General features: G+C 41.3%; 1 protein-coding gene across 2 annotated transcripts in view; it reads right to left on the bottom strand.

The window, feature by feature from the left end:
• Positions 1–20,156, bottom strand: part of LOC122549014 (copine-3) — a 45,934-nt gene extending 25,778 nt beyond the window's left edge. Inside the window, exons 1-4 of one of the 2 annotated variants that reach the window (XM_043688135.2) lie at positions 20,080–20,156; positions 11,445–11,581; positions 5,779–5,958; positions 3,300–3,374 (exon numbers count right to left, since the gene is read on the bottom strand). In XM_043688135.2, the coding sequence (XP_043544070.1) occupies positions 3,300–3,374; positions 5,779–5,958; positions 11,445–11,581; positions 20,080–20,098 (411 nt within the window). In that variant the 5' untranslated portion in view covers positions 20,099–20,156. Of the gene's footprint in view, positions 1–3,299; positions 3,375–5,778; positions 5,959–11,444; positions 11,582–12,002; positions 12,137–20,079 lie in introns of those variants that run through there. The other variant, XM_043688134.2, reaches the window with a different exon arrangement.
• Positions 20,157–21,923: the final 1,767 nt, after the last annotated feature.

The raw sequence follows: 21,923 nt of genomic DNA, 5'->3' as shown, positions 1-21,923 counted from the left end.
ATTTGGATACACATCATCTACTGCATCCGCTGCAGCCGGTGTGGCCTCCTCTATATTGGGGAGACAGGCCGCCTACTTGCGGAGCGATTCAGAGAGCACCTCTGGGCCACCCGGACGAACCAACCCAACCAACCTGTGGCACAGCATTTCAACTCCCCCTCCCACTCCACCGAGGATATGCAGGTCATTGGACTCATCCACCGCCAAACCACAACAACCCGACGGTCGGAGGAGGAGCGTCTTATCTTCCGACTGGGAACCCTCCAACCGCAGGGGATGAACTTGGACTTCACCAGTTTCTTCATCCCCCCTCCCCCCACCTTGTCTCAGCCGGATCCCTCCAGCCCGGCACCGCCTTCCTGACCTGCAGTCTCCTTCTTGACCTCTCCGCCTCCATCCTACTCCGACCTATCACCCTCACCTTGACCTCTTTCCACCTATCACATTTCCAACTCCCCTCCTCCAAGTCCCTCCTCCCTACCTTTTATCTTCTCCTGCTGAACACTCTCTGCTCATTCCTGAAGAAGGGCCTGTGCCCGAAACGTCGAATCTCCTGTTCCCTGGATGCTGCCTGACCTGCTGTGCTGTTCCAGCAAAAAAGTTTCAACTTTGATCTCCAGCATCTGCAGACCTCACTTTCTCCTCCATTTGGATACAGAACAGGCTGAAAGGTAGAAGACAGAGGGTGGTGGTGGAGGGTTGTTTTTCAGATTGGAGGCCTGTGATCACTGGAGTGCCACAAGGATCGGTGCTGGGCCCTCTACTTTTTGTCATTTACATAAATGATTTGGATGCAAGCATAAGAGGTACAGTTAGTAAGTTTGCAGATGACACCAAAATTGGAGGTGTAGTGGACAGCGAAGAGGGTTACCTCGGATTACAACAGGATCTGGACCAGATAGGGCCAATGGGCTGAGAAGTGGCAGATGGAGCTTAATTCAGATAAATGCGAGGTGCTGCATTTTGGGAAAGCAAATCTAAGCAGGACTAGGTAATGTCCTAGGGAGTGTTGCTGAACAAAGAGACCTTGGAGTGCAGGTTCATAGCTCCTTGAAAGTGGAGTCACAGGTAGATAGGATAGTGAAGGTGGTGTTTAGTATGCTTTCCTTTATTGGTCAGAGTATCGAGTACAGGAGTTGGGAGGTCATGTTGCGGCTGTACAGGACATTGGTTAGGCCACTGTTGGAATATTGTATGCAATTCTGGTCTCCTTCCTATTGGAAAGATGTTGTGAAACTTGAAAGAGTTCAGAAAAGATTTACAAGGATGTTACCAGGGTTGGAGGATCTGAACTACAGGGAGAGGCTGAATAGGCTGGGGCTGCTTTCTCTAGAGCATCGGAGGCTGAGGGGTGACCTTATAGAGGTTACAAAATTATGAGGGGCATGGATAGGATAAATAGACAAAGTCTTTTCCCTGGGGTCAGGGAGTCCAGAACTAGAGTGCATAGGTTTAGGATGAGAGGGGAAAGATATAAAAGAGACCTAAAGGGCAACTTATTCACGCAGAGGGTGGTATGTGTATGGAATGAGCTGCCAGAGGATGTGGTGGGGGCTGGTACAATTGCAGCATTTAAGAGGCATTTGGATGGGTATATGAATAGGAAGGGTTTAGAGGGATATGGGCTGGAAGGTGGGACTAGATTGGATTGGGATATCTGGTCGGCATGGACGAGTTGGACCGAAGGGTCTGTTTCCATGCTGTACATCTCTATGACTCTAACTTATGCCACAAATATCTGAACCAGAAGCCTTGCTCCAAAAATCAGGAAAAGTTCAGGATCAACCATTCCTATAGGTGTAGGGAGCACAGGGCAAATGCTCGGACCCACAGTGATGAGGTCAAAAATCGCTTTGGTGTTGAGCACTGGATAATGTTGCAATGGTACAATGGAACAGCAGGACAGTCTGCTCATGAAGAATGGAAAAGCTGGTAAGAAATGAGCTACTGTAAGCATGGAATGGCTTCCGTAAAGTGGATTTGAGAGACTGATTGAGAATAGAGCATGTGGGCCTAAGAACTTTAAAGAACAGAAGTTTGTGCTGTCTGTGCCTGGGATGTACAGGGATAGTAGTGGCCATAAAGAGGGTCCTTTAATGTGCAGAAGGGAGGTGCATTGCTGCTGCTTTCAGATACACATTCACTTAAATACTCAATTAGTTAAAAAAAATCTGGAATGGCTGATACTTTCCCTTTTAGAGACTGTGTGGGAAACAGTGTGTTAGGTGTCAACTAACTCTCTGCACCCAGATGGTGAAAGCTCACTGTATCATATGTTAATCAACTCAACAGCTGGCAGGTGAGTTTTGCAAGCATTTTGGACTATCACAGGCCGTGATCGCAGCATCCACCAGTAGGTGGCAGCTTCCAGCTGAAGATAGTTGGTCAAGGTCTAATCTTCAGGAAATCAGACAGTGGGAGAAGATAGGTCATTTTTCTTCATTACTAAAAACTATTTCCCCACCCCCTCATCTGTGCTCCCAATTGTCCCCAGATTGGAACAAATGGAGTTACCCCGTCTCCAGCCGAAACTCAGCAGGCAATCAGGAAGTGACAAGTTGAGCAGCTAGTTAGCCACCTTGAAGGGCCTTGGTTGTTGGCAAGCTGAGAAAGGTCCCAGTGGATCATCTTGCCCAACTCTTAGTTGGTGAGGTGGCAAAAAGGGGGCTAGAATCATTCCGGGCCAACTCGCTTAATGATCTTCTCTTTTGTCATATCGCTTACCACCTTCCAGGAGGAAAAAAACCTGTGGCCATAGACTCAGTGGTGAAACTACAATCATTTCATTGTTAAACCCATTTGGTTAAATAATGTCTTTTTAGGGAAGGAGATATGCCATACATTGCAGTCAGGCCTACTTGTGACTCAAGCTCCACAGCAGTGTTGGGGTGGTTGTGGTGCCCAGTCTGTGGACTCATGGCAGTAGGGGGTTGGCTGCAGCAGTGTCAGTATCCAGAGCGGTGACTCCTGGCTAGAGTGGATTTGAAGCCTGGACTCTTGGCAGTGTCAATGCTCACAGCTGGGCCTCCTGGATTTGGTAGGCCCGGAGCCTGGACTCTTGGTGTTGGCTGCAGTGATGGCAGAGAGTGGACTCAGGCATGTGTGCAAGGTGTCAGACAGCTGCAGCACAAGACACGAATGTTTAGTAGAGAAGAATTAAAAAAACACTGAAGACAGTTTGTATGATTCACTTATTACTTTTCCTAAAGTTGTTGGCATAATGCTAAAACTACATTCTAGCTGCATTTGCCGATTGTACACTAAACAACCAAATAAGAAAAGAACATTGATCTCTGTACCGTGATAGTTCCTTTTCCTGCTGGTCTTCTATTTCGCAGCATGAGGGGTCTGGTCAGTTTTTTGCTGGAAACAATCTGTAAAAATAACTTCATTATAGTGCGCAGTTTCCAACAAAAACAACTACCAGAGGCATAAATCAGTGTACAGAAATGCTAATGTTTTCTCACACTTAAATCTAAACATACCTTGAATTATACAACGACACAGTCTAAACAGTAGAATACTACCTCAACTCTGATTCATGTGTTGCATTGTTGAGATCAAGACAAAACATACAAAAATAAATAAGATAAAATAGATTAGATTACTTTTACTTACTTACAGTGTGGAAACAGGCCCTTCGGCCCAACAAGTCCACACCGACCCGCCGAAGCGTAACCCAACTAGACCCATTCCCCTACATTTACCCCTTCACCTAACACTACGGGCAATTTAGCCTGGCCAATTCACCTGACCTGCACATCTTTGGACTGTGGGAGGAAACCGGAGCACCCGGAGGAAACCCACGCAGACACGGGGAGAATGTGCAAACTCCACACAGACAGTCACCTGAGGCAGGAATTGAACCAGGGTCTCTGGCGCTGTGAGGCAGCAGTGCTAACCACTGTGCCACCGTGCCGCCCAAACAAACAAGAAAAATAAACAAACAAGAAAAAAACATAATTGGCTAGGTAATGAAATTGTGCATTTTGACTCCGAAATCCATTGTAAAAGTAGAAAATCATACTAGGAATTTACGACCTCTGAGCTGTCTTTTGATAGCAGACTGCTACTGCTCAATGCATTGTTCACCAGAACTTTCATCATAAAATTTAGTGAAAGAACAGAACATAACTTTCTTATTAATATTAAATATCTTACATCTGCATGCACTAAGCCTATTTTGCCATTACATATTTCTTTGTCCTTACATATAATGAAAGATGCCTCTATAGATTTCTTATGCTGTACTTTGGTTATTACTTAGCTGGAAGTACTGATGTATCACAATGAACAGGAAGCGATAGTTCCAGTGTAACATGTATAAATAGGCAATTTCCATTATAAATATAGATGTAGGAATTTGTAAGGGAAATATTTAAAGCTCAAATTTTAAAATTTTAGCTGAAGCACACTAAACATTTTGAACTGATTGTTCCCACACTTGATCACTACTTCATTTGAAGACGACACTTGGTTTTCACTCCACTGGGTAATGCGTAAGAAGATTGCTTTGCCAAAACGTTTTGACAGCTAGAAGACTGACATTGCAATATGCACTGTACAAAATAATTGCATGCCAGTACCTGAAACTGTAAAGGCCAGATTTTGAGATAATAGTGAAACAGCCAGCTTTCAGCATCACCACTCAAAAATTACAGTAATTTCATAAGACTGCACACAAGCAGAATAAACTGGAATTTCATAAGTTCCTGTCAGTTATTTTATGTATTTCCAAAGGATGCGCTGTTTAGGTACCCTCTTACATTAGAGAGAGCTTTGAAAAGGTTGTGCCATGTTTGATCAGATGTAACTGGGTTTTTAACGGCATACTAATATCATACCTCCTGCCAAATACCCTTGCTAGCCTGAAATATTTTGCTTAAAATTTGTACAATGCCAAAATTCTTACCTTAAGAAAATAATATTTGCACAATTCTTAATCATTTTTAAATAATATTTTAGCTTTTGCAGTTTATCTCCCTATTTTAAATATTAAATCAAAAGTGAAGACATTCAGTGTGTATTTAACTTCCTAGTTTCTAAGAACTCTTCACTATAATTGATTGCTTATCCTGCTTGCTGACAATAGTGCTACTATACAACTATAAACCCTCTCAATCGGACATCAGGTTGAAATTGCTATTGGCAAAGGGAAGTTCTGCATCACACTGATCACAGATCATTGTGGAGCAGCTTCCTTGGAGAATGCTTACTACTGATCTCAAACAAAAGAAGAATGAAGCAAGTTTTCCCTATTCATCCCCTCAAACCGTGTCTGAATGTTAAAAGCCTCCACTGAATATTCTCTCAAAATTTAGGCCAGAATGGTTTTTTTTAATTTAAAAGAGTTGTTCAACTATTGGGGGAGGCCATAGTGTAGTGGTAATATAACATGCCAAGCTAATGTTCTGGGACATAGGTTCAAATCCCACCATTACATATTTACTGTTGAACATAGGATCATGAAATAAAAAGCCAGCCTAACATAGCCATTGCCAATTGTAAAGACCCATCTAGTTCATTAATGTGCTATTCTTATGTGGCCTGGCTTACATTTAAATCCAGACTTTCAGCAATTTGCCTGATATTTTAACTGCATCCAGGCAATTAAAAATAGACTATAAATGCTGGCTTAGCCAGTATTGCCCATATCCAATAAGCAAATAAAAACAATGCTGAATGTAACAGAAATAACCTAAGGTGTTCAGTATTGTAAAAAGTCTGCAAAATATCATTCAATGGCAACTAAAAATTAAAGTTTTTATTTGTACTTACCTGTCCCAGAGTACACTCAAGTTCTCCCAAAAAGTCATCATCACTCAAATCAATGGTTCTATTGTCTATATCGTAAATTCCGAACTTCAGCTTCTGGACCTGCTCAAAGCAGTAGTCTATCAGGAACTTCTTTGCAAACTTTGGAGAAAGGCAGTTGTTAACTCTCTCTGTGCGACCGATCTAGAAAAAGTAGAATCCCCAAATTAAAACCATTGGAGTGAAATGAATCAACTACAGCTCATTGCCAATAGTACATTTCAAATCTAAACTACATTGTTAGCTTGCAACAAGGCTGAAAATACCTAGCTTTATTTACATTGCTTTGTAGACATTGTTTTAAATTTATTCAATGATTGACTTGAAGCGGAACTGCTTTTATAAAATATTGAATTAGACCACTAGAAAAAGGTAAACCACAATGACCTTACTGCAGATACAGGAGTCTAGTGGACAATTTACTCTGATCTGAAATCCAACAGAACCAAGGATGACAATGATGCTTAATGCTGAATTAGAAAAGGGCAAGAAACATTGATGAAAGCTCCTTGTAAGTCGGCAAACAATGAAGCAGTTTATGCATCAAATTTTACAGCACTATTCCTGCAGACCTTTACAATCAAAATTGATCATTATTCCATCTGGGACAAGAGACACTGAGGAGTGTGCAAGGTGTCAATATCACTGTGAAGCGAATTATGAAAAGCATCCAGCACTCCATCATCATAGAGAGGCAGATTGGGAGAAGTCTGCAGCAAATCTGCATTACTGTGAAACAGATTGGGAGGAGTGGGTTTGTGAAAGAACAGCAGTGATGGTGAGAGATAGACTCTGGCAGCACATATCCTCTGGCAGCACATAGCCTCTTCAGCCTGCTTTTACCTACTGGAGCTGAAGTGTGACATCAGAGGGAAGCAGGTAGGTATTTTTTCCATTTCTCTCTCTATTGGCAAAGTGGTTTAAGTTAGGAGATATTATTACAGCTGAAGAGCACAGTTAAGAAATTCACTATCAAAATACTTAACATTCAAAATAATTAATTAACTAGAATAAAGATGGTTGAGCAGATAATGTATTGCAATTGTTATATGTGAGAGCTGGTTGACACCAGCAATGATCCACATCTGCAAGAGTTGGTCCATTGAGGAACATCACCTCAAAGTTGATGCGCTGGAGTCCAAGCTGTGTTCCCAAGCTGGTGCACATCAGGAAGGGGAAGAGGCACCTGGATACACCCTTCCAGGAGACAGTTAAATCCCTTAGAGTAATTACATCAAATTTGGTCCATGATCGTGGCCAGAGGGTGTGATGACCATTGAGGCAGGCATTGGTATTCAAAATTTAGGAGGAGCCTCAGCCAGTGTATGAAATTCTTGCACCTGCTATGATTGAAGACACAGACTGCAGAGAGGATGAAAGAACTGACTGTAGTGCAGAGTGCCATTCAAGTAGGGGCTGAGAAGAGAAATAGAGTAATAATAGGCATTATCATAGTTAGGGAACACAAATGGTTCTCTGTAGCAAAAACAGGGAATCCCAAAAGCTATGTTACCCATCCAGTGCCATGGTTAAAAACACGTTTCTGGGGAAGAACTTGGAGTGGGAGGAGAACCACCCAGTTTTAATGGTCCACATATGTATAAATGACATAGGTAGGTCTAGATAAGAGGTTCTGCTGATGGATCCTGAACAGCTCCAGGCTAAATTACAAAGTAGAACTACAAAGATAATAATCTCAAGATTACTACCTGAATTATGTGCAAATAAATAAGATTAGAGAGCTAAATACATGGCTCAAGGACTAATGTTGAAGAGACGTGTTTTGAGCCATGGGACACTAACACCAGTATTAAAAGAAAGAGGTATTCTATTAGAATGAACTTTATTTGAACCACACTGGGATGTGGAAAGCTGTTAAAATAATTAATGGGCACTGCCGACTATGTTTAATTGAAGGTTATTTTAAAAGTCAAAAAGAAAGAAGACAGTAGTTGTGCAAGTTAGTGTAAAGGTGAACAATAATCAAAATGTGTCAGGAAGGGGTAAGAAACATAGACAGAAGAATGCAGCAGAACTTAGAGCCAGAATAAATGACTACAGTAAAATGTCTAACCGAAAGGCTCTTTATCTGAATGCACACGGTATTTGTAACAATAGAGATGAGTTGACAACACAAACAATAATAAATGAATATGATTTGATAGCTATTACAGAGATGTGGGTACAAAAAGAAAGCGGCTGGTAACTTAATAGTAAGGGTATTTGACATTCTGGAAAAAATAAAGGACAGGAGGTGAGTAGCATTATTAATAAAGGAGATTAGCAGTGTAAGGGCGGCATGATGGCTCAGTGATTAACACTGCTGCCTCACAACACCAGGGTCCTGGGTTCGATTCCCGCCCGTCTATGTGGAGTTTGCACATTCTCCCAGTGTCTGCGTGGGTTTTGTCCGGGTACTCCGGTTTCCTCCCACAATCCAAAGATGTGCAGGTCAGGTGAATTGGCCATGGTAAATTGCCCACAGGTGTGTTAGTCAGGGGTAAATATAGGGTAGGGGAATGGGTTTAGGTGGGTTTCTCTTCGGAGGGGTGGTGTGGACTTGTTGGGCCGAAGGGCCTGTTTCCACACTGTAGAGAATCTAATCTAATCTAATCTAATCTAGTGCTGGGTAGCAATACAGGTGCATTCGATGGTGATGTGTCAGCAGTTTAGGTGGAAATCAAGAACAGCAAGGAAAAGACGCCCATTATCTACAGGCCCCCAAACATTTGCATTGCTGTAGGACAAAATATAAATCAGGAAACAATAGTGGTGTTTTAAAAGGGCACTACAATTTTCATGGGTGATTTGAATCTGCATATTGACTAGATATGGAGATAGGTTACATGGTGTCATCGAGACATATAGCATGGAAACAGACTCTTTGGTCTAACTCATCCACACCAACCAGATATTTAATATAAATTTAGTCCCGTTTGTTAGCATTTTGCCCATACCCCTCTAAATCCTTCCTATTCAGATGCCCATCTAGCTGCCTTTTAAATGTTGTAATTGTACCAGCCTCCACCACTTCCTCTAGCAGTTCATTCCATACACACACCACCCTCTGCGTGAAAAAGTTGTCTTTTAGGTCCCATGGATGATGAATTTGTGGGGTGGCCCAATGCTTTCTTTTGACTTGTTGGTCTCACTTGCACCTGTAAACCAATATTTTGCATCACACTTCACGCTGGAGGATATTATAAACGTCCCAAAGGTAACAGATAAACAAGGTGTTAACAGAAGGAAAGATCTTGTAGCAGTTTCTATCATGAGAGACAACGTATTTGACAAACTAATGGGCCTGAAGAAAGAAAAATCACCCGGACCTGATGATCCACATTTAAAGGAAATGACTTCAAAAGACAGTGGAACCAATGACCAAAGTAGTCCAGAACTCACTGGATTCTGCAATTTGGAAAACTGTGAATGTGATGCCCCTGGCTAAGGAGGAAAAGAGGTAGAAGGCAGGAAACTATGGGCCACTTAACCTAACAATAGTAAAATGTCAGACTCCATCACTATGGAGGAAATAGCAAGACATTTAGAAAAGTTTAACAAACTCGAACAGATTCAACATGGTTTTGTGAAAGGAAAATTATTATTGACAAATCTGCTGGGGTTTTAGAGTCATAGAGATATAAAGCACAGAAACAGACACTTCAGTGCAACCAGTCCATGCTGCACATATCCCAAACTGAACTAGTCCCACTTGCCTGTTCCTCATCTATATCTTTCCAAACCTTTCCTATTCATGTACTTAACTAAATGTTCTTTAAACTTCGTATTTGTACCCACATCCAGCACTTCCTCAGGAAATTCATTCTACTCATGATCCACCCTCTGTGTAAAGAATTTGTCCCTAATTTTAAAAATCTTTCTCCTCTCACCTTAATTCGTGCTCTCTATCCTTGAAATTTCACATCCTAAGGAAAAAACAACTACCATTAACCCTATCTATACCCCTCATTATTTTATAAACTTTTATAAGATCACCTCTCAACGTCCTATGCTCCAGTGAAAAATGTCCCAGCCTTTCTTTATAACTCAAACCTTCTGCATCTGGCAACATCCTAGTAAATCTCTTCTGAACCTTCTCTGGCTTAATGATATCTTCCCTATAACTAGGGGGCCAGAACTCAGAATATAACTGGAAGAGTTGATAAAGGGGAACCCATAGATATAGCACATTCAGACTTCCAGAAAGTATTCAATAAGAACATAAGAAATAGGAGCAGGCCATCTAGCCCCTCAAGCCTACTCCACCATTCAATAAGGTCATGGCTCATCCTTTCGTGGACTCAGCTCCACTTTCCCACCCTCTCACCATAACCTTTTATTCATTTACTGTTCAAAAAACTATTTGTGCCTTAAAAATAGATTCACAACCCTTTGGGAGAAGAAGTTCCTCCTCAAATCAGTCCTAAATCTGCTCCCCCTTATTTTGAGGCCATGCCCCCGGTTCTAGTTTCACCCACCAGTGGAAACAATCTATTCACTTCATAATTTTATATGTCTCTATAAGATCTCTGTTTATTCTTCTAAATTCCAATAAATATAGTCCCAATCTACTCAATTTCTCCTCATAAGTTAACTCTCTCAACTCTGGAATCAACCTAGTGAACCTCCTCTGCATCCCCTCCAGTATAAGTACATCCTTTCTCAAGTAAGGAGACCAAAATTATACACAATACTCCGAATGTGGTATTACCAGTACCCTATACAGCTGCAGCATAACATTCTTATTTTTAAGTGTTATCCCTCTAACAACACAGGGCAATATTCTATTTGCCTTCTCAATTACTTGCTGCATCTGCAAACCAAGAGTTTGTGATTCGTGCACAAAGATACCCTGGTCCCTCGACACAACAGCATGCTGCAATGTTAACCAAATGAAAATGTGGTGATATCATATGTATCACCACTTGATACATAAAAGATGATTTTCTTGAAACCAACAATATCCTGTGGGAGTTTGACAGGGTAGATTTTGAGATGATGATTCACTATTGGAGAATCTCCCAGATGGGCATAGTTCCCTTAAGGGAAATGGAGAAATAAAGGAATTTCTTCTCCCAGAAAGTAGTGAATGCCTGGAATTCGCTACCCCAGAGAGCTGTAGAGGCTAAATGAAAGTATTTAAATGTAATGAATACATTAACGAAATAGAAGTTGAGGGCTACGAGGTGCTGGCATACAAGAGAAGTTGAGGCCTGGGGCAGATTTACTATGATTTTCTGGGGTAGGCTTGGGAGGAGGATTGAATGGCCAATTCCTGCCTCTATTTCTTATGTAATTTATCAAAGCAAGTAACATTCAAGGTCAATTATAAAACATTGACTACTGAAACAAAATCTAAGGATCTTGTTAGCAGTGTACATTATGTAAACTGAATCCCCACTGAAGATTAACTGACCTGAGGAACTGTGAAATAACAAAGTTTGGGGATAAAAAAAAACTCATGCTCCACAAGGTAAAAAGGGAAGCATATAAAAATGAAAGACAAGTTAGTAAAACATATTAGAAAAATTCATTCTCAGCTGAACAGAAGGAAAAGTAAAGCATCACTATTATAAACTTGTTCTTTCATGATGCAAGATTGAACAAATCATCTGAAGAAAATTACTTACTTCAACCCACTGATTTCCACCAACATTCATAAGCAGGGCACACAGTGGATCGGATTTGGAAGTAACATCTCTATCCAGTAAATTCTCACAACTGACACTCAGTTCAACCTTCGTCACACAATCTGCCATCTGCTGCCCTGTGAAATAAACAGAGCAAAATTACACGTAGTCCATGCAGCCAGAGTGAACCATTACATTGCCCCCTTGCTTTCTTTGCAGTTTTAATTCCCAAAACCAAAAACAATATGGCTAAGAATCATTTACCCAGGATGCTCAATTTTCAAACCAGCACATGACAAAACGTCATCGGTCTCAAACTTTAACAGCTGCCCACACCACACATTCTTCTAGACCACTGAATATTTCCAACATTCTCTCTTTCTAATACATGAAAGATTTCATTGTTAAAGTTCAGGGTTTTTTACATTACGCTCTACACAGTATTAAGAAAAATAGCAGATGAGCCAATTATTTGAATATGGATAGTAAAGAAGGCAACATTATTACAAAACTCCAGGAGGCAAAACTGAATGAGAACATTCTGAATCAACAACTTACTCATCTTGTATTTTATTTTTTCATGGAAATCAGGTGTCGCTAGTATGGTCAGCATTTCTTGTTCATGCCTAAATGCCTTTGACTTGCAGGACCATTTCAGAGGGCAGTTGGGGTCTGCAAGCACAACTAGATTATAGCAGAAGAGGATGGCAGATTTCTTTCCCTAAGGGACAGTAGTGAACCGATAATCAATGTTATATTCATGGCACAGAATATTTATATTCCAGATTTACTAAATGAATTTAAATTCCATTAGTCAATGTGGAGGGACTGAACCCATGTCCTTATAGTATTAGCCTGGGCCTCTGGATTACCATTCGAATGGTACCATCACTATGTCATCATTTTCCCCTTTAATCTGGATGGTTAAATCAGAAGAAATGAAAACTGGGGTAATAAAGAAAGACAAAACTAAGTGCAATTTTAAAGCACTGCTGCACGTTTTTAAAATTCATTCATAGGATGAGGGCGTCACTGGCCATTTATTGCCCATCTCTATTTATCCAGAGGGCAGTTATGAGTCAACCACATTGCTGTGGGTCTGGAGTCACACTAGGCCAGACCCCAGGTAAGGATGGCAGATTTCTTCCCTGAAGGATATTAGTGAACCAGATGGGTTTTTCCAAAAATTGACAAGGGATTCACAGTTATCATTAGACTCTTATTTCCAGATTTTACTGAGTTCCAATTACACTATCTGCCATGGTGGGATTCGAACCTAGGTCCCCAGAACGTGACCTGGGTCTCTGGATTAACAGCCAAGCGATAATTCCACTAGGTCATTGCATCACCCGTGATTAAGGAAAAGTCATTTCCTCCTATTTACAGGAATACATATTGTTTCAATCCATATGGGAGAAACCATAAACCAAAATAACCAAATTTACTAATCACCTTAAAATGAAGAAATCATAATGATTTTCCTTTTTGCAACATTATTTTAATGTTTCCACCAGGTGCTCCGGTTTCCTCCCACACTCCAAAGATGTGCAGGTCAGGTGATTTGGCCATGCTAAATTACTCACTGTGTTAGGTGCATTAGTCAGAGGGAAATGGGTTTGGGTGGGTTACTCTTCAAAGGGTCAGTGTGGACTTGTTGGGCCAAAGGGTCTGTTTACACACTGTAGGGAATCTAATCTAATCAACTGGAACCAATGTAAATTAACAATGTAAATCAACAGACAAATTATAGTTCAAAATAAAGAGGTTCATTCGCTTCAAACAGCTAATGTTTTATACATAATCTCAATGACCTAAATCACTCCCCATAGACATGTGGAAATACAAAGCCACATAGTTCCACATTATGTTGTTCTTTATATGTACGATGGGTCAGGAGTCCAAATGCAACTTTCGTCCTAGAGTTTTACAAGTACAATTATCAACAGAAAACACAGATCTACGAACCGTCTCCATAACGGTCATGAAGTTCCGATGGCGTAGATATCTAGAGTATCTTTTCAACTGACCAACCATTGAACATTCCAGTTCATAATTTTGCCACTTCTGGAAAAAAACACCCACTTCTCTCGCATCTCCAATTAGTTACAAAGCTTTCCAGGTAACAGACCTGTTTCGGCAGCTGGAGCATTGCCTTCTGTCTTCATCTGATCTCTTCTACATACAGATCTGTCTCTTTTTCCTTGCCAAAATACTGAGCAAACATCTTTACGGGTTTCTCTTTTTGTTAGGAAAACTTTAAAGACTACTTTGACAGCAGGAAGGCATGGATTTGACAGCAAGGGATCTGACTGGGAGAACCTACAATGTAAGCTTTTAATCTAGCAGCTGTTCTTTCTCTGAGCTCTCTGTGGCTGCCAGACACACACACACACACAATAATTAAATCCCTCTCCCCCCCTAGTATTTTTAATCCACCTGTTCAGATGTGTTAATAATAACTTAAATAACACTACCACTGCACCCACAACTCTCCCATTCTCTTTCTCCCATTTTCCACCCTCCCACCTCCATAATACACAGTAATTGACTCCTTCTCCCTCATACACAATGGGTGGGCAAAAGCACTATAATATTACAAAAAGATGTTATTTGCCACAAAACTTTGTCACAGTATTTAATTATATTATTTAGATCTTGCACATTAAAAGGCCACAATTAAAGCCACAATTGCTTAGCTGAGTTTCCCCTTAGTGATTTACATCCCTCACATAAAAATTATACAATATTTTAATTTAATACCATCCTCATTACTGCAACAAGATAATTTCATATATTAAATACATAAGAAAAAACAAACATTTCAAAATTTGGAAGACAGATGTACCACAAGTGTAAAACCCTTTGGGTTTTAGAATACAATTATTTAATGCTTAGAAGATCTGTATTTACCTATATGTTTGTTATCTATGTATTTGTTATGGGACAACACAGAAATTACTGTAACATTTTTTTAAATCCCAAAACTTGACAAGCTCTGATCAACCCAGAGGTCAATTTGTTTATTTTTTGCACCTTGTTTATTTTTTCACGAGAGGGTGACATTACTGCCAGCATCCCGTTCTAGTGATCCCTGGAATCCCACCCAATTTGCACGTTGTGTAGTATTTTGTGTATAAATGCAGAGTGTAGATTGGTGCAAGAAAAGGTCTTTCTTCCATCCTTAAACTCTTCACACAGAGAAATCATCTTCAGATGGTCACAAGCAAGTTATTTTGTGCTGTATGAGCATGTCGGTTCACTATAATATGTGAAGGCTGTTCCTGTCAGCCTCTAAGTTTAAATTAACAGGATGCTTAGTCTGGCATGGCAAACAAAACCTTACTGCCTAACTAAAAGAATCTCTTGTAGTTAACAAGATATAATTTATTGCATATTAGCAACTAGTTACAGGTTACATTGATAAGGTGCATTGTTACAAAGATGTTGAGAAGGACCAGATGCTAGGTTAGAATCATTGAATCCCGACACTGAGGAAGCAGGCTATTCGGCTCGTCAAGTCCACACCGACACTCCAAACAGCATCCCATCCCACTACCCTGCAACCCTGCATTCCCCATGGCTAACCCACCTAGCCTGCACATCCCTGGACACTATGTGCAATTTAGCATAGCCAATCTATCTAACCTGCACATCTTTGAACTGTGAGGGGAAACCAGAGCACCAGGGAAACCTACGCAGACACAGGGAGAATGTGCAGCAGGCTCCACACAGACAGTTTGCCTGAGGCTGGAATTGAACTGGGTCCCTGGCACTGTGAGCCACCGTGCTGCCTTCTGATTCCTTCAAAATCCTTTCCTGTTCTGCCCAATGTCTGTACCGACATCATGATTGGAGGTGGTGCTTATGACTGAAAGTATTATTCCTTTCAGTCCCACATACAGCATCTCCCCCAAGCTATATTTTAATATTTAATGTAATAGTAGACAATCATATGATAAATACCAGGGGCGGGGAGAGGAGTTAATTAATGGGGTCTGTGTGGTGACATAGTGGGCTCTTTCTGGCAGCCACAGAGTGTTTGAAGAGAAAGATTGTTCGATTAACAGTTACATACAGGTTCACCCTGTCCATATAAAATTAAAGTTAACACTACTTTAATTATCTGTGGAATTCACTCCACCAAAAAGTGCAGCGGATGCTGGGACGGTCAGTAATTTTAAGGAGGAGTTAGACAGATTTTTAATTGGTAGTGGGTTGAAGCGACATGGGGAGAAAGTAGGAAAATGAGGGTGAGGAGCATATCAGCCATGATTGAATGGCAGAGCAGACTCGATGAGCCAAATGGCCTAATTCTGCTCCTATATTTTATGAACTTACGAATTTCCTGCAACTCTGATTTTATGAATTCAGGTGATCTGGAGCTTTGCCTATTCTCCTGGAATACATCCTCTTCTCTCTTGCAACACTAATACTTTTCCAGGTTGAAGGCTGTTGTCTTTCATTCTCTTCTTGCCAGACTAGATTCGATTTTGTTTTAAGACCAGATTCCCTACAGTATGGAAACAGGCCTTTCGGCCCAACAAGTCCACACTGATCCTCCAAAGAGTAACCTACCCAGACCGATTCCCCTGCCCTGCATTTATCCCTGACTAATGCACCTAACGCTATGGGCAATTTAGGACAGCCAATTCACCTGACCTGCACATCTTTGGATTGTGGGAGGAAACCGGAGCACCCGGAGAAAACCCACGCAGACACAGGGAGAATGTGCAAACTCCATAGGTCTGCTTAAATGGAGGATCTTTAATCTCCTGGATTTTCTTACTGCAGGACTTTTGTTCCCTGCTGAAACAGCAATTCCTCCCTTGCAGTATCTTGTATCATTGGACAATGGCTGGCCATTCTCAGTGGTGACTTCCATGGAGTTGTGCACACAATATCATTGTTCTGTGTTGGCAGCTCTTTATTTTCAATATGCCTATAGATACACAAGGCAAAAGGGATGTATTCCAGGAGAATAGTGAAAGGTCCAGATCACCTGAATTTATAAAGTCAAAAACTTGCAGGAAATAGAGTACCTGCAGTGAGAAATTTAATTTTGTATGTTGTGATAAAAACTAGGTACATAAGAGGTTGCAGAGTAGTTTTTTTTCAAATTTAGAATCAGATTGGTAATCATCTTTGCCAGATATTTCCGAGTACAGTGCTTGATAAAGACAAGTTAGAGAACACTTCTCTAACAGAAAACACTATAAAGCCTCTTTTACGACCCAGGACATCTCAAAATACATTAGATCCAACTAATTAAATTGTGAAGAGTAGTCATTGTTGTAATGTTGGAAATTATAAATCTCATATTAGGTGTAAATTATTTCCAATTTAATTACAAAGGATTATGTTCAATTTTGAAAGTATGAAAATGTGCTACATGAGGATGTCTAAGTTGAGAAGACAATGGTTTCCCACTGAGTTGAGATATTCTGAGGTAAACTCTAAAGTTATGATTTTCAATAAGGAAAACATTTAAATTTAAATAAAATACCACAGTGGTTTATTTATATAGTTCTTTTAGAACTTACAATGTAACAGCAATAGGTTCTAGTATCTTTTATGTAATTAAATACCCCAAGATGTTTCACAAGAATGTTATATAGCAAAATTGGAGTCAGATAAGGAAATATTCTGGCAGGTCACCAACATTTGGTCAAGAGATAGATTTTAAGGAAAAAGAAAAGTAGGACGTGGTTAAAGAGACTGAATCCCAGACCTTAGAGCCTTGAAAACTAAAAACAGTTACTAATGGAAGAGCAGCATCATCTGAGGATATTGAAGACACCAGAATTAGAAAAACACAGATATCTGTCTGGAGAAGAGTACAGGGACAGGGAAAGGTAACTCTGCAGTGGAATTTGAAAATGAGGATGAGCATTTTAAAATTGAGCCATTGCTTAAGCAAGGGCCAATGCAGCAAGTCCAGAGATGATGAGTGAAGGGGACACAGGCAGCACAGATTTGGATGATTTTAAGATTCCCATGGGTAGAATACAAGCGACCGGTACTGGAACTGACAAACACAGAGATACCAAAGGCATAAATAAGGATTTCAGCAGTATGCACAGGTGAAAGAAGCTGCTCCTTTGATGGTGCAGATACATAGTTAGAAGCTCAGCCTGTGGGTCAACACTAATATTGCAAATATACTGGTTCAACCGCAGACAGTTAATACAGAGGATGTCATTGGCGAAGGAATGGAGTTTGGCATGGATACCAGACAATGGCTTCAGTTTGTCAATGTTTAATGGAGGACAGTTTTGTTCCTCTAACATCCGATAGTGGACAAGCAGTGTGATATTTTAGAGATAATTAAGGGATCAAAAGGAGTGGCGGTGAAGTAGAGCTAAGTGTCTCTAATGTGCATGTGAAAAGTGATATTGTTCAGATATTGCTGTGAAGGGACAGCACTTAATTAAGAAACAACATGTCAGCTGCAGGACACCAGATGGAATAATGCAGAAGTAGAGTCGTCGAGATATTCAGCACGGAAACAGACCTTCGGTCATATCGTCCATGTCGATCAGATGTCCGAAATTAATCTTGTCCTATTTGCCAGAACTTGGCCCATATACCTCCAAATCTTTCCTATTCATATATCCATCCAACGCCTTTTAAATGTTGTAAATGTATCAGTCTCCACCAATTCCCCTAGCAGGTCATTCCCTACATGCGCCACCCTCTGCATGAAAAGTTGCTGCTTAGTTTCCTTTTAAATCTTTCCCATCTCATCTTAAACCTATGCCCTCTAGTTTTGGACTCCTCCAACCCAGAGAAAAAGACCTTGGTTATTCACCCTCTCCATGCCCCTCATGATTTTATAAACGTCTAAGGTCACCCCTTAGCCTCCGAAGCTCCAGGGAAAACAGCCGCAGCCTATTCGGCCTTTCCCTATGGCTCAAACCCTCCAACTCTGGCAACATTCTTGTAAATATTTTTGCAACCTTTTCAAGTTTCACAACATCCTTCCTTTGGCAGGGAGACAAGAATTGAATGCAGTATTCCAAAAGTGGCCTAACCAACATCCTGTACAGCCGCAATATGACCTCCCAACTCCTATACTCAATGCACTGACCAAAGACAAGCATACCAAACGCCTTCTTCATGATACTATCTACCTGCAACTCCACTTTCAAGAAACTATGAAACATTCCAACATCACAAGCTGCAACATTTCCATTAAAAATTAGGTAGTTTGTACATCACAAGATGTTATTCAGATGTGGGCATAAGAAATCTTGTAAACTCCATATATCCGTGTTCTTTTATTACTGGATCAAGATCTTGAAACTCACTACCAAGTAATTGCAGTATCACCACCGTAACACCTACAAGAGCTTCAAGAGCAGATACAAAATCACCACCTCAGGGAAACTGGTGAATATAGTCAACAATAAATGTGACCTTGCCAGTGTTCCTAGAAATCACAAACAAGTATTAATTAAAAAGGGCCAATGATAGGAAACTTTAATGAAACAACGACAGAACATAACAGAGAAGATATTAACATTTCAGGATTTTAAGTTTGTCAGAACGGAACCAAGCTGAGTTGCAATGACTCTAAATAAACTGAGAGGAAATACTAGGGGGAAGCCAACAGGGATGGTCTGTGATAAAGGTAGAAGGCAGAAGTGATTAAAGGCCAAGGCAAAAAATGAGTTGGCAATTGGGCAAGTGAAGAATCAAGAGGTGGAAATTGGGGCAAAAGCAGGCCAATCATCTCAACTCCCAGCATATATCTGGAGATATGAGGGGTTGGGCAGTCCCCATGTCATCTTCAGTAGTGCTCCTCCATCATAAGGTAGAAAGTTGGGATATTCGCAGTATTCAGTTCCTCAAAACCCCTTAGATGGAGAAGCAGTCTGAAATAATTCCACAGCCACTCATTAGTTACATGTAAAGAATTGTTGACATTGATCCAGCTTTCAAAGCGACCAGGATGTATGACACTCCTGTCTCATCTGTCAGCCAGGGCTCCCTGATTGGACCAGATTAACAGGGAACTCATTCTATGGGGTCCACTTGGCTGACCTCGCTCCAATCACAACAGTCCATGCTGAAAGACCTGGGTAACAGGCAGGCTTAGGGTGACAACTGGCATAAAGCATTCACACCTTCCCAGGCGATGACCATCTCCAAAAGGATTCCACACATTCTCTTGATATTCACAGTCATTACCATCATCACGGGGGGGGGGGGGGGGGGGGTCAATATAACTTAAGATCAGTTCACATATACAACTTAATCAACAATGTTATTCTCACAACGACAGCCTCCAGCTTTTAAATAGAAGACATTGAAATTCCATAGCAGGGGTTCAATTAAGTAGCAGAGAGCAATGAAAACCCAGATTTCGCAAGAATATGACAACACAAACATAGCGCTTGAGGTTTGATTCCTCCTCTGACGACGCCCTATAACGTAAGACGGGTAATTCCTATCTCCGAGAACAAATCATACATTAACACACACAAGTGAAAACTAGCCTAGAAGGAGCCACACCTCTTCGCCCTCGCACTGAAATTAGTTCTACCAGGATTCCCGAGAAAACAGAACTTAAAGAAATAGCATGTCAAATGCACACATCCTCAGCATGTCTAGAGGATAATAAAGTTTTCATTACCACCGAAAGTTGCGCTCATCTCACACAGCAGCTCGCGCACTAACCCAACTCCAGCCGACACAAGGTTCGATCACACTGCGCATGCCTTGTGCCAGGCGGAGCTGCAGGAGACGTCATTGGTGTTGACAGTGTTACAGCACAGTAAGCGGGGCTGTGCAAGGGCGGCATTTAAACGGGGGCGTTCAAACCAGGGATTTCAGTCAGTTCACAGCCATAAAGAGATGTCAAAGTGTAGATCAGAGAGGTTTCATTAAAAATAAAAACAACATGCACAACATTACCCGTCTTACGTCTTAGGTTGCACAACAAATCACTCACAGACTAACATATCACAGCAGTCTAACTCTAAGTGGGCATTGACCAGAGGAGTAAAGTGTTTATTTTCCGCCACTGAACAAATGAGGGGTTCCTATACGTGAATGCATAATTTAAATTAATTCAGTTAGTTCCGCAAACATTTGCCAGGTTTTTTTTCATGGCGATGAAGTCCCTTTTTGATCCGGGAAAACACGAACAAAAATGAAAAAGTCAGTGAACTGAGAAAATGAAAGCCCATTTTTGACATCACACAAAAAAGTTATGCTATTCTGGCTGCCTTTTGTACATTTCCTCAATTTTCTCTTTGAAAGATTCCAAAATCGATAATTGTTAAGATCATACTTGAATTAAGAATTCTTCGGCACGCTTTCATTCCTAACCTACGCCATTACAACATACTTCTAAACCAGAAAAGCAACGGTCAGTATTTATATTATAAAATGTCTGCCTCATTCATACCAAATTAAATCTCAGTCAACCAGCTACAAGGTTGCGGATCTGTACAGCTAATATTATATGGTTAGACGTGCTGACAGACTGGCCTCTTTCCCGTATATAATGAAGTAAAAACGTCATTGAATTGCACGACCTGTGAAGCAACATTGGAAGTAGGTTGGACAAAAAAAAAGTCACGAAAATTACAAAAATGTTACAACACTGTTCAGCCTATCATTTCTGCGCCGGCTATCTGACCAAGCATTGAGAGGTAAAAACAATGACTGCAGATGCTGAAAACCAGAGTCTAGATTAGAGTGATGCTGGAAAAGCATAGCAGTTCAGGCAGCATCAGAGGAGCAGGAAAATCGACGTTTCGGGCAAAAGCCCTTCATCAGGAACACAGGCAGAGCGCCTGAAGGGTGGAGAGATAAATGAGAGGAAGGTGGGGGTGGGGAGAAAGTAGCATAAAGTACAATAGGTGAGTGGAAATGAAACTGATAGGTGGGGGGGTTTGGGGGGGATTGGGGGGGGGGTGGAGTGAATAGGTAGAAAAGAATATAGGCAGCTAGGACAAGTCACGGGGACAGTGCTGAGCTGGAAGTTTGGAACTGGGGTGAGGTGGGGGAAGGGAAAATGAGGAAACTGTTGAAGTCCACATTGATGCCCTGGGGTTGAAGTGTTCAGAGGCGGAAGATGAGGCGTACTTCCTCCAGGCATCTGGTGGTGAGGGAGCGACGGTGAAGGAGGCCCAGGTCCTCCATGTCCTCGGCAGAGTGGGAGGGGGAGTTAAAATGTTGGGCCACAGGGCGGTGTGGTTGACTGGTGCCGGTGTCCCAGAGATGTTCCCTAAAGCGCTCTGCTAGGAGGCGTCCAGTCTCCCCAATGTAGAGGAGACCACATCGGGAGCAACGGATACAATAAATGATATTGGTGGATGTGCAGGTAAAACTTTGATGGATGTGGAAGCCTCCTTTAGGGCCTTGGATAGAGTTGAGGGAGGAGGTGTGGGTGCAGGTTTTGCAATTCCTGTGTGGCAGGGGAAGGTGCCAGGATGGGAGGGTGGGTTGTAGGGGGGCGTAGACCTGACC

This window comes from Chiloscyllium plagiosum, unplaced genomic scaffold (genome assembly GCF_037043375.1).
Source record: "Chiloscyllium plagiosum isolate Xiang-an unplaced genomic scaffold, Cpla_swu_hap1 HiC_scaffold_4, whole genome shotgun sequence".
Taxonomy (NCBI): Eukaryota; Metazoa; Chordata; class Chondrichthyes; order Orectolobiformes; family Hemiscylliidae; genus Chiloscyllium; species Chiloscyllium plagiosum.
This window is presented reverse-complemented; position numbering and strand designations above follow the sequence as displayed.